Source organism: Moschus berezovskii, chromosome Y (assembly GCF_049115385.1).
Source record: "Moschus berezovskii isolate FMDL1 chromosome Y, NW_MosBer_1.0, whole genome shotgun sequence".
Classification (NCBI taxonomy): domain Eukaryota; kingdom Metazoa; phylum Chordata; class Mammalia; order Artiodactyla; family Moschidae; genus Moschus; species Moschus berezovskii.
In genome coordinates this window covers 43167205-43179703 of record NC_142489.1, presented here as the reverse complement: position 1 = coordinate 43179703, position 12499 = coordinate 43167205, and the positions used below count along the sequence as shown (strand labels likewise).

Here is a 12499-nt window from a genome sequence, read left to right as displayed (position 1 = left end):
TTCATTGTTTCTACTCAGAGAATTGAGGGGAAGTGAAGTGAGAACAGAGTTTTCTTGAAACAGTCGATTGCGGAGCTGTCTAAGCGTTACTGAGAGATCTTCAAAAACTGAGTTTGCCTTCCCCACCATGTACACTCTCTGGAAGAAGAATCCAAAATTGTATTACATTCTGAAGATTAATTCCAATATACCAAGGTCTATCAGCATTTTTCATAAAATTCATTTTAAATTTTCATTAAATACTGAGAGCTTATTTTTCAAAGCATTTAAAATAAAAACTATCACAACTTACTTCCTCACTGGGAGCCAACTGCAAAACCACAGGAGTTTCTTCAGGAAATAAGGAGTGAATGGAATTTGCCATGCTGTCAAGACTAAAAGGAACTGCCTGAAATTTAAGAGTGAGACCTTAATTATTATCTGAACCCAAATAGGAAGAAAAATCATTTAAATAGTATTAAAAAGGGAGCCTTAAAAAAAAGTACCAGCATTCTCTATGGAAACTTAAAAGACCCAAATCATATCCAAATACAAAGAACCTGTTTGAGGATACTCAAGATTAAACAGCCCCTAGTGGGCCAATGCACTCCAGTACTCTCACCTGGAAAATCCCATGGACGGAGGAGCCTGGGAGGCTGCAGTCCATGGGGTCGCAGAGTCGGACACGACTGAAGCGACTTAGCAGCAGCAGTGGGCCAATGAGTTTGTGTCTCCAAACTGCTTAAAAAACTGGCAAAGTTAAGGACAAAACACTATCTTGTGCAAAGGATCACTTTCAGGTGGTCATCGTGTGCTCAGCCCCTCAGTCGAGTCCAACTCTTTGCGACCTCATGGACTGTAAGCTCCTCTGTCTATGGAATTCTCCAGGCAACAATACTGGAGTGGGATGCCATTTCCTCCTCCAGGGGATCCTCCTGACCCAGGGATCAAACCCATGTCTCTGGCATCTCCTGTACTGGCAGGCAGGTTCAGTTGGTCATTCAGGTATTTTTTTAGCAGGAACACATTTTGTTTCAATATTGATAAAATGTGCCATAATGAATGTATACTCTACAATAATTTAACTTGCATTTAAGAGGTGAAGGGAATTTGAGGACTTGAATTTGACTGAAAGAAACAGACCTCATTTTTCACTTCAAAACTTTAAAAATGTTTAAGGGATGGGAGGGTGGTTCAAGAGGGAGGGGACATACATCTATCTATGGTTGATTCATGGTGATGTAGAAACCAACACAACATTGTAAAGCAATTATTCTCCAATTCAAAATATATAAAAATTTTAAAATAATTTTTAAAAAAGGAAAAACTGTTTAATAAGGTGTAGGGTTTAGTCTTCAGATAGCTGAAGATTCTTAGGCAAGAGACAAAATATGTCACAAGAAATCTGAATGTGAAATTTACCTTGGGACCACATGGTATTAATAAAGTGAAATTAGCAATTGTACTAATAAAATGTACTTTTCCCCTGAATTTCTTGTTAAAGTGTAACATACATATGGGGCTTCCCAGGTAGCTCAGTGCTAAAGAATCTGCCTACCAATGTCGGAGACACAGGGTTTGATCCCTGGGTCGGGACGATTCCCCTGTTGAAAAAAATGGCAGCCCACTCTGGTATTCTTGCCAAGAAAATCCCCATGGACAGAGAAGACTTGTGGGCTACAGTCCCATGGGGTCACAAAGAGTTGGACACAACTGATCACACACGCACACAACATACATATAATATGGTGTGTAAATCTTGGCTTAACAGTTCAGGGGATATTTATAAATGGATATTCATATAGCCCCACCAGATCAAAATAAAACATCAGCACCCTACAAGCCTCTCTACCCACTCCCTCCCCCCGCTCCAAGGGTAATCAAAATTCTGACTTCTACTCCCACAGACCTCTTTCTGCCCCCACGTTATGTTTTCAAAGAGATAATGGTAATTTTTCCCTCAAAAAGTATTTTATTCTCTTCATTATTAAAACAAGCAATAGAGTAGCAATGTTTTTGTTTTAATAGAGATTTCTCAGAATGATTTTTTTCAGTACTTTCTTTTACTATTGAAAGGTTCATAAGGAGCACGTTAATGTGGGTCAGGCAGAAATAAATTAGTAACTGTGAAATGAAATTAATTTTTCTCTCTTACTCAATGCATATCAACTCTTCCCCAGATTCTCTTAAAATAAGTTAATGATTAACTGAAGAAGGGGAAGAGAGTTCCAACTTGCAAAAGCATCCTTTTTATAAGCATCCCAAGTCAGCCACAAATGTGCTCCCTTTGCAATCCCACAGTCAACTTCCTTGGGCTTTGGAAGGAATATGAGAACACGTAACACAAACTCTCCAGCCTCATTTCACCTCAGTGGCATTCATGGCAGGAAAGTTGAAGATTAAAGGTGACATGTCCATAGCAATTAAACTGGAGAAGCTACTGAGTCAGGTGAACGCCAAACTGGGAAGGAAAAGAGGATACAGAGCCGCTACACTGGAAAAGGGAAAAAAGCTCATGCTTAAAACTGTATTATAAGGATACGCACATGTTTGTCCTAGAGAAAATAGAATTTCTGTATCTATAGAACTTGAAAATAATGGTAACAGCTAGCTAATCAAATAGAAGCTTCATTAAGTGGAATTCTGAAGCTTTTGTTTGTTTTGGGATGGATTTTTTCCCTTAGAGGCAATCAGTCAGGGTCAAGCAGTAACATGAGCTCTCTTCAGTTTCTACTCATGTAAAATGAGGCTACTCTTTTTAAAATGTTTAATTTCGGATTGTAGGCTAATGAAAATCTGAAGGGTATTTCAGATTTTTTAATATATTTTTTAAAAGAGATCTTCTACAGTGATTTTCACAGAAAATCACACACAGCGAGCTACTTAATAATCTTTGTGAAGACTAAGAAAAATGTTTGGGTACTTCAAAATCTCTGCTGTAGTTTTCTCAACCCATGAATTATTTAGGATTGTGTCTGTTCCAGTATCTGTTCTTATTGACTTTTAAAAAATTTTATACACATGCCACTTAAGAGACCAGTAGTTGTGTAAGATATTTTATGAAAATAAGTTTGCCCATTTCCTATTCCTCTGAGGTACTCACTCTCTTTCCTCCATCTTTTTTCCTCACTTCACGTTAACTTTTTTCAGTTTTATTGAGATAATTGACATACATCACTGTATAAGTTTAAGGTCGATGACATAATCATTGTGAAATTATTACCACAGTAATAATTACCATCATCACACAGATACCAAAAAGACAGAAAAAAAAGAAAATTTTTTTCCTTGTGATGAGAACTTAGAATTTACTCTTTTGACAGCTTTCATGTGTGTCACACAGCAGTGTTAACTACACTCATCATGCTGACAACATGACATCTTTCGTACCTACCTGTAGCATTCACTTTCAAATCCTTTGTTTCCTTTTCTTTCTACCACCATCTCTAAATAATGTGTTTATATTGCTACATCTTGATTTTTCAATTTTAGGCATTACCTATTTACTGTCCATTATAGAAGATGAGGATTTAGCTCTCCCACATCACCAACCAGAGCCCTATCTCCTTACACGCAGTTTCTCTCTCTGCACCATTCCAATAGTTATATCATAAATCATTTTATTATGTCTATTTAAACAGCATTCTCAGCCTAGCTTCATACTGTGCAATTACTGCTTTTCCCTTCTTGCACTTCTCATCCCCAATGGCAATGATGAGGAATCTGCTACCATTTTACTCTCATTCCTTTGTCGCGACACTATCTTTTCTCTCTGGTAAGACTGTCGTGTCCTGGATGGGTCTTCAGTTTCACTCATATTTAGGTGCTGATTTGACTTTAGCCCACTCCAGTGTGCTCTAAACCTGAGGCCTCATACTCTGTGCTTGTTCCTATCATTTGCAGTCATTTTTTAAAAGTATCGCTTTGGTTTTTTTTTTTCAGGTTTAACTGCACTGTGCTCAGAGAAGGTGATTTATATGATTTAACAGATACTGACCATATCTGTTGAGCTTTGCCTTGTGGCCTAGTGCATGGTCATATTTTGGGTAAACATGTCATGTGCTTGGAGATAATGTATACCAGACCACAGGAAAAGTCTGAAAAACACCCCCCTCCCAAATCAGCATGGTATATACCAGTGTTATAATGCAATGCAATTAGAAACTGAATAATTAAAAATTATCCTGAAAGAACCCACATGTTAAATAACTCATGGGTTAACGAAATCAACATAAATTACAAAATATTTTTAAGTGGAAATGAAAGTACCGCATCTCAAAAATAACTTTAAACTACCTGTAGTTTCTAGTCATTCCTTTAACTTTCTATTTTAATATACATATATATTTTCAAGCCTCTTTTTGAGACTGGTTTTTATGTAGCTCTAGGGGGATGAATTGTGTTTGTTGGACCTGCTAACTTTCTCATGGCATTTCTTTCCCTTCAAGGGTTTGGTAAGTTCAACTCAATTCTTTTTTTACCGAAACAGCCCTGGATTGTGGACATATCTGTGTGGGGTGGATTGTGTGAATTTGAAGCAGCTAACTGCACAGTATAAGCCCATAGTTCAGATTGCTCATAGGGGGCTCTTTGCGTTCCACAGCTAAGGGTGGCAAGACAGTTCCTCTGTGGTAGCCCTGGGGCAACTGGGGGTTCCTTTCAAGAACAAGACAGCATTTTTATAGCCCCTGGCTTTCTGTAAGGAACACAATTTCCCCTTCACCTCCTGCTCATCACTGTGGCTTCTATATTTTCTATTCATATCTGGCACCTGTGTGTATCCCTTTCTTGCTTTCAATTTTAGTTATACACGTAAAGATGTTTGCTGACTTCCATATGCTTACAGTAGAAGGAGGGCCTTTCACAACAGTTCAGTCGGCCATATTGCCTGAAAAACCAGTAAAGGCATAAGTGAGTCAGCAAGACTGCCCCTAATCTTTTCCTTACCAAAATAAATGATAAAATTCTGAAGGGAAGGTGATGAAATAATGCCGAAGAATATGTCAACAGGTTACACCCTCAATTGGTTTCTCTTTTTCAATCCTCTGACTATTCTCAGAGTGGGGCAATTTCTTGACCTCTTACCTTAGAAAGTACACTCATGCATAGCAAGCAGCCAAGTTTCAATCAATTTGCAACCATCGTATAATTAAAAAAAAACGAAACTGCATTTTACTTATCAGGGCATTAAAAGAAAGATGAGTGCTTAGAACACAATCCATAATGACGGCTGACAAGACAAAATGTTAAACGCATCCCTTTAATTCTTTATAGTAAATACTCACATTCTCCAAAGGGTACGAAATGACACTGCCTGGGAGTAGAGCAAGCTTGTCCACTCCTTTCACCATCACCATAACAGTAGCCCGAGGACGGTGGAATAGGTTACCTACTGCAAGGCCCGGCCAAGAAAGGTCCTGCACATTGAAAAGCACGAAACTGTGCTTAATTATCAATCCAGGAAACCATTTCCCCAGTAACATCTGACAAGCAGAATTAAGGGGTTCTGGGATGATACCAGCAATGAAAACCCATAGGGACAGCAAACATCTTATTTAAGGCAGTAGCTGCAGTCTCCTAATTGAGGATGCTGAGTTCTACCGTCTTCATTTTAACTGCCACAGACTGGAAACAGTGAAGTCTAATAATAAGTCGTCTCAAACCTTCTGTGGAAAAAAGCATGCAAGTGCACAAAATGTAGGTACTTTCCAAATTCCAGATTATGAAATACTTTCTCCTCCATGTAACTGGATATTTTCTTCCCTCACGTCAACCTTTGACCTTATCTACTACAATGTCACGTTTCTCTTTCACAGTGACACAGCAAGACTACCATTAAAACATTCTCTTTAGACTAAGCACTTTACAAATAAAATTCCTGCTGAAAGTGACTTGTAGTTTATTAATAATTACTTCTAAAAGTTATTTTGACAGCCATTTGTAGTCAAAATTAAGTTCGTAAAAAACAAGGTACAAATTTCATACTTAAATGTAAACAACCAGACACGTTCATGCAAGGAGCTCCACCCAGAAGCCCAACCTAGAGGCAGTTCCCGTGCACAGCTTCTTGTTTCAAGGTCACTCAGGACCTAGGAAGAACATTTCTCTGAGTGACTGATGATGTCTACTGCTGCTGCTGCTAAGTCACTTCAGTCGTGTCCGACTCTGTGTGACCCCATAGACGGCAGCCCACCAGGCTGCCCCGTCCCTGGGATTCTCCAGGCAAGAACACTGGAGTGGGTTGCCATTTCCTTCTCCGATGATGTCTAGAGACCACCTCAAAAGCATCAAACCTTGAAGTGGAAGGAGACAGGGAAACAGAACAAACTCCATCTCCTTTCTGCCAGCTCCCTCATGTTGACTGGATCTAGGCCCTCTCCGCAACAATCACACATAAGCAGTCGGTTACTATAACAGGTTATGACTACTGACCACATTATTTTCCTAAACTCAGGTAAGATGCATATACATTGCATCATTCATAATAAATTACAATGGGCTGAATGCTTGTGTCCCCTCAAAACTCATGTTGAAATCCTAACCCCTCAATGTGATGGTATTAGGAGGAGGGGCCTGAGGGAGGGAACTAGGTCATGAGGATGGAATCCTTATAAATGGGATTGCTGCTACTGCTGCTAAGTCGCTTCGGTTGTGTCCGACTCTGCGACACCATAGACGGCAGCCCACCACGCTCTGCCATCCCTGGGATTCTCCAGGCAAGAACACTGGAGTGGGTTGCCATTTCCTTGTGAAAGTGAAAGTCGCTCAGTCGTGTCCGACTCTTTGCGACCCCATAGACTATACAGTCCATGGAATTCTCCTGGCCAGAATACTGGAGTGAGTAGCCTTTCCCTTCTCCAGGGGATCTTCCCAATCCAGGGATCGAACCCAGGTCTCCCGCCTTGCGGGCAGATTCTTTACCAGCTGAGCCACAAGGAAAAGGCCCCTTATAAAGGGGACTCCAGAGGGCTCTCTCTACCACATACAATAAGAAGTTGGCACTCTGCAACCTGGAGAGGACCTTCACCATGCTGGCACCCTGATCTTGGACTTCCAGCCCCTAGAACTGGAAGAAATAAGTGTTGTTTATAAAACACCCAGTCTGTGGTACTTTGTAATGGCAGCCTAAACTAAGACACAAATCTATCCATGTACTGCAAAAAACCAATAGATTTATACATCCTACTAACAGTAGGACAGATGCATTCTCTAATATAAAGGACGTCACTACTATGAATAAACGATTACATGGTTAGTGTTTTATAATGATTTGCTTTCATAACCAAGCTTGGAACACTTACCTAAAATCTCCCTGGCTACAAATAAATTTTTTACTTTTATAATCTGTACCTATGTTTGCCTGCTGCTTTCTTGCTCTATTAACTGAAATTAGCAAAAATCCTTTCAGAAGCAGCTCCAAATATTTTTTAAAAATACACATACTTCTTTCACAGAGAAGCCCATGGACAATGCAGCTACGTCTGGGATTCGAACTCCTGAAATAGGCCAATTTCCATTCCGGAAAACAACAGACCCTGGTGATCTTAATATACTGAATTTGTTCCCTAAGACACCTGAAAAGAAAACAGATTAATAATCAGTATCACAAATTTCTGCAACCATGCGGAAAAATTGTGAAATACATACTTTCCCATTCTCCATTGACTTAGCATACTAAATGTTGAATGGACAAAATGCTGAATCCTAAACATCAATAAATTCTTTTAGAAAGGATCACTGCACGAATTTAAGTCCATACCTTCTGCTATAGCAAAGCAATGAAACAGGATTCACATAACGATGTAGATGCCTTCCTGCAGATGGCCCCTAATCAGGGCCATGTGACAATTTGGCAAGAATTAGAAATCAGTAGCATTTCTCCAGATTTTCCAGAACAAAAACCAAAACCCTGACCCCCGACTAGAAAGGAAGAAAATTAACTTGAAATCTCTAAGTTATTTCTACCACCGATTCTCTCTTCAAAGTGCAAATTCAAAAAATTTCGAGTATATCACTCTGAAATTTCAGCCAGTTAGTCTATCTTAGGATAGATCCTAGCTTTCCTTATGTCCCACAGGCAAAGCTAGTGAAATGAGAACTGTCAAATGGGGGGTACACATTACCAGTTAGAAGGTATAATACTTCAGACCGTAGAAACAAAGTCCGGGACATAGTATTTACAACGAACATATTAAGAGGCTGAGAAAAGGTAGACTCCTATACCAAGAAACTGCTGCTTCATGCAGGCATCACCATGATACCTGAAAGGTCACCCATCCTCTATCTGAACACGACTAGTGAACGGAGACGCCACCTCAACCTGCATTTGCCAGTAATCATGTCCATAGTCCCAACATTCTAATCCTTTACGAAGCATAAGAAGTTGGCTTCCCAACTTGGCACAGACCCTGTACCGGAAGTTAGGTGGCTGTATGGCTGGGGGCATAAAAAGCTGGCCCTGCACAATACGAGTCCCATGAGGGCAGGGGTTTCGGTTTGTCTTGTTCACACAATAGCCCCAGGGTTGAGAACAGTGCCTGGCACACTGGAGCTCCATAAATACTTGTTGAGAGAGTGAATGAATGAAGCTACATCTTGACTAGCCCTTTTCCCTCTCAACTGGCTCTTTTATTTGCGCACAACTTGTAGGGTGCTCCCATTCTAAAATCCAAACCACAGAAACTCTCCTTTGGTCCTACCAGCTCCCTCCTGCCTCTGCTTCCCTTCAGATGAAGAACCACCTTGGAAGAGCAGGCAGCCACCACCTGGCTCCTCTGCTTCTTTATCTCCTATATGCGACCTAACCCACAGCTTCTGACCCCACCACGCCACTGAAAGGACTCACCAAATCCCAGAGACAGTTTGCAACCCTCCATTTATGTAACTTCCCAAGGCGGCTGATTCTGGCAACTGTGTCCCTGAAACTCCTGCCCTGGTCTCCCTAAGCCTGGGCCCCTGGTTTTCCTCCCAGTCCCTCTGGCTGCTTTTCTCCCCAGTTTCTTCCCCTTCCTCTCCTTTAAAGCAGCGACATGAAAACTTGTTAGATTTCAACCCTTCCAGTACGAAGCTTGAAAGTATTCCCAATATACATATGTCTACTTAAAAAGTATACATTCGCAAATTATAACGTAACAGTGGATTCATTATATATTAGGAAGCACACAAAATCAAGCACACTCCACTTTGGAGATCTGCGGCTCCATTCTTGACCCCCACTGCTTCCTGTTCTACGTTGGCTTCCCTGCCTGCCTGAACCCATCTACTCCCTAAGGCTCCAAACACCAGAAACACACTCATGGTTCCCAGATTTTCATTTTCAGCCTGGATTCCCCTCAAGCCTTCTGCCTAGATATCCACCAGTCTGCTGAGCATTTCCTTTCACATTCAATGAGTGCTTCAAACACAACAGGTTCAGAACTGAACTTGCCATTTTCCCACACACGCCTCCTGTATTCTCTGTATCAAAGGATGACGCCACCTTCCAGCCAGCTGCTTGAATTAATCATCTTTAAACCCTTCCTCAGCACCACAGCTCATCAACCTCGGAGTTCTGTCCATCTTTTCTTATCTCCCGAGCCCTTTCCCCTCCACGTCCAGGGCCCTCCTCAGGCCCTCGTCAGGCTACACAGAACAGGCCTCCTTGTGACCGGTCATGCCACTTTCTGATCCAGTCTTCCCAGCACCTTTTCAAACTACAGATCTGAACGTTCACCCTTCAGCTCAACCACCTTCACTCAGTGCCCAGAGCCTGAGACAAAATCCAAAACATAAACACACAAGGCACTTCACCACCCTTGCTATGCAATCTCTGCAACTTTAACTCCTATACGTTTCAGCACCACCAAACTCGTTGCTCTTTTGCTCTCACATCTCTGTGCTTTTACACACACTATTCTGTCAAAAATGCCTTTTCTTCCCACCCAAACTGTTCACACATTTACCTGTGAGGCACCTGGCCTAGGGAAATTTCCCCCAGACTCCCCAATCTGGGCTAGAGGTTGAGAAGCCTTCCCTTTGGGAACGCCCACCATACTGTGTTGTCATCTCTGAATGAAGATGAAATCATCATGTAAAAAGCTAAACAGGCCCTACTTTTGACCTCTGAAGTATCCCTGACCAAATCAAATCCTTCTTCAACATGACATCCCTTCACATTCCATGTGTTCACCCTTGGCCTTTCCCCTCCAAGCTAACCATCTGAATTGTTTTTCCAAATACTCCTCATGACCTGGTATTCACTTCTAGTTCACTTCACTCTCTCCCTGGTTTGGTATCGCCGTTTTAAATGACATATTTTTTCCTCAAATAGAGAAGTCAGATCTCTTAAAAGATGTTTTCCATTAAGTCACATTTAGTCACTGTGGAAAACAGTAATTTAACCTCATCTGACAAGACCACAAGAGTGAAGAAGCTGACAGGATAAGATTCTTGGTCTATATGAACTAGACTTTTCTAGTTAGGAAAGCAGGTTCAAACCATGTACAGAAGCAATTATTTGCCTCAGACCAAAACTTAACAAAACCCCCCCAAACCTCACTGATCACAGGAAGATCAATTATAACATTAAAACATGAATTTCAGCAAGATGTTCAGTTAAATCACAGTATTAAAGGGAAGATCTTTACATTTCCAAAACCAAGTTTAAAAAATTAAATTCTCCTGAAGTGCCCAACTAGACAGATCAGAACGACCTTGCCAGAGCCAAAAGGAACAACACGACTCTAAAATTCTACGGTCATGAAAACAAGCCAACTATCATCAACACAACACTGGGCACCTCCAGGGATGGAGAAGACCTGTAGGCTTCAAAAACATCAAAGGTCTGTATCTCCATGTAAAATTAAACCACCATTCCCACAATGAAGTGTCTAAGAACTTCACAGAGCAGCGGCACAGGCCGTCTACAGATCTGTAACCTCTAGGTTTTAAATTGGCACACTGGGGAACAGGGACCCATTCCTCCAAACTGCTCTCGATGTGGTCTCATGGTCACCGCTCTCCCTGCCCCTGGTTCCAGCACCCATCGCTGCCACATTGTCACACCTGTGCCGCAACAGGCACAGCAGGAAAGGCCTATGCTTTGGAGCCCACTGATCTGGGTTCAATCTCAGGATTGCTGCTTACCACTTGTGTGCTGTGGGGTAATTTATCTAGGCTTGACCGCTCTCCTAAGGACTGATGCAAAATTAAATTACTTACATGATACACGGTAAGAGGCTAAATAGGAACTGACTGGCATTCCCCTTGCTGAATATTGCGGAACCTAGATTTACGGAGAAAGCTACCATTTGACATGTGACCCCCAAGAATGTGACTCATGTCTTAGTTTCCAAATCCCTAAAATTGAGAACTACTGCAAACTTTCTGGAGAGGTACTTGGACCTCTCCTTGAGAAAATAATCACACAAAAACAATTATTAACGCTCCACTTCCAACTTTCGTATCCTGAAACCGTGGGGAGGGGGAGGGGGGATTTCACCAATTACTGATGACAACTGCTAGAAATGAAGACACCAAAAAATGCCAAGAAAAGCAGCAGCGGAGGGCACCTGGGACGTCGGCCTCTTCGCAAAGGGCTGCGGCTCATCAGCGGATTGAGAAATGCATCCCGCTCCTCCGAAGCGCCTCCCGAGGCGGAAGAAGCCGGAGTGAGACAGCGGGACGCGCCTTTCTCGCAGAGGCGGAAGGTGCCCCAACGCAAGCCAGCCCCGCCCCGCCCGGCCCAGTCCCTGCAAGCCCGCAGGCCGAGCCGCCGCAGGCTGGCCCACAGACAAGACCGGCTGGGGCGAGGCCACCGCCGGCTGCCCGCACTGCGGCACACGCCGCACTGCCCACTGCCGCCCACCCTCGGCTGCCCGCGACCCCCGAGCCCGGCGGCCCTCGGAGCTGCCTCGCGGGGCGCGCCCCGCCCGCTCCCGGGTCCTCACCCGTCACCGAGAAGGACAGGAGCACGACAAGCACAGCCATGGTTCCGCGGCGGTGCAGCAGCGCAGGGCTACGCGGAACTGGCCAGCGGGACGCCAGCGACCAGCGCAGCACGGGGGGCAGAAGCGCTCCGGCTCGCCCCGGCTCCCAGAGCCCGCCCTGTCGTCGCCTCCGCGGGGACGGTCGCCGCCGTCTCCACCAATCCCTAGCTACGCCGCGGAACGTCGCTTGGGAAACGTCAGCGTGATGGGAGGAGCCTCACATGATGGATGGAAGGCCCTACCAATGGCAGGCCACGATCGCCGAGGCGGGCAGGCCCTCCCCGGCCCGTGACGAAGGGTCATGAGATGGAGGGTAGGGCTGGGGATCGGGGGCGAAGGGGGAAGGACGGAACTTGTCAAGGGGTGCAGAGAGCCCCAGAGAGACCACATGGTTGGGCTGCCTCCCGGGTGTGGACCCTTTCGCGAGGCTTGAGTGACAGTCTCCTACCAGGGTGTCCGTCTGTCGCGGTCCCGTGGTCCCGCCCCGCGAGGGGTGCAGCTGTGAAAGCTGCAAGGCTGGTTTGGGTTTCGCTCTAACAATTACACAGATGCTG

General features: G+C 43.6%; 1 protein-coding gene across 3 annotated transcripts in view; it reads right to left on the bottom strand.

The window, feature by feature from the left end:
- The window catches only part of LOC129557933 (renin receptor-like), a 42996-nt gene extending 30906 nt beyond the window's left edge, over window positions 1-12090 (bottom strand). For all 3 annotated transcript variants that reach the window (XR_016037003.1, XR_008686358.2, XM_055428579.2), the window contains exons 1-5: window positions 11907-12090; window positions 7423-7553; window positions 5265-5396; window positions 293-388; window positions 1-138 (exon numbers count right to left, since the gene is read on the bottom strand). Coding sequence is in view for 1 of the 3 variants with exons in the window: in XM_055428579.2 (XP_055284554.2) it covers window positions 1-138; window positions 293-388; window positions 5265-5396; window positions 7423-7553; window positions 11907-11946 (537 nt within the window). In the remaining 2 variants the exon portion in view is untranslated. The remainder of the gene's footprint in view (window positions 139-292; window positions 389-5264; window positions 5397-7422; window positions 7554-11906) is intronic.
- Between the last annotated feature and the right edge of the window lie 409 nt (window positions 12091-12499).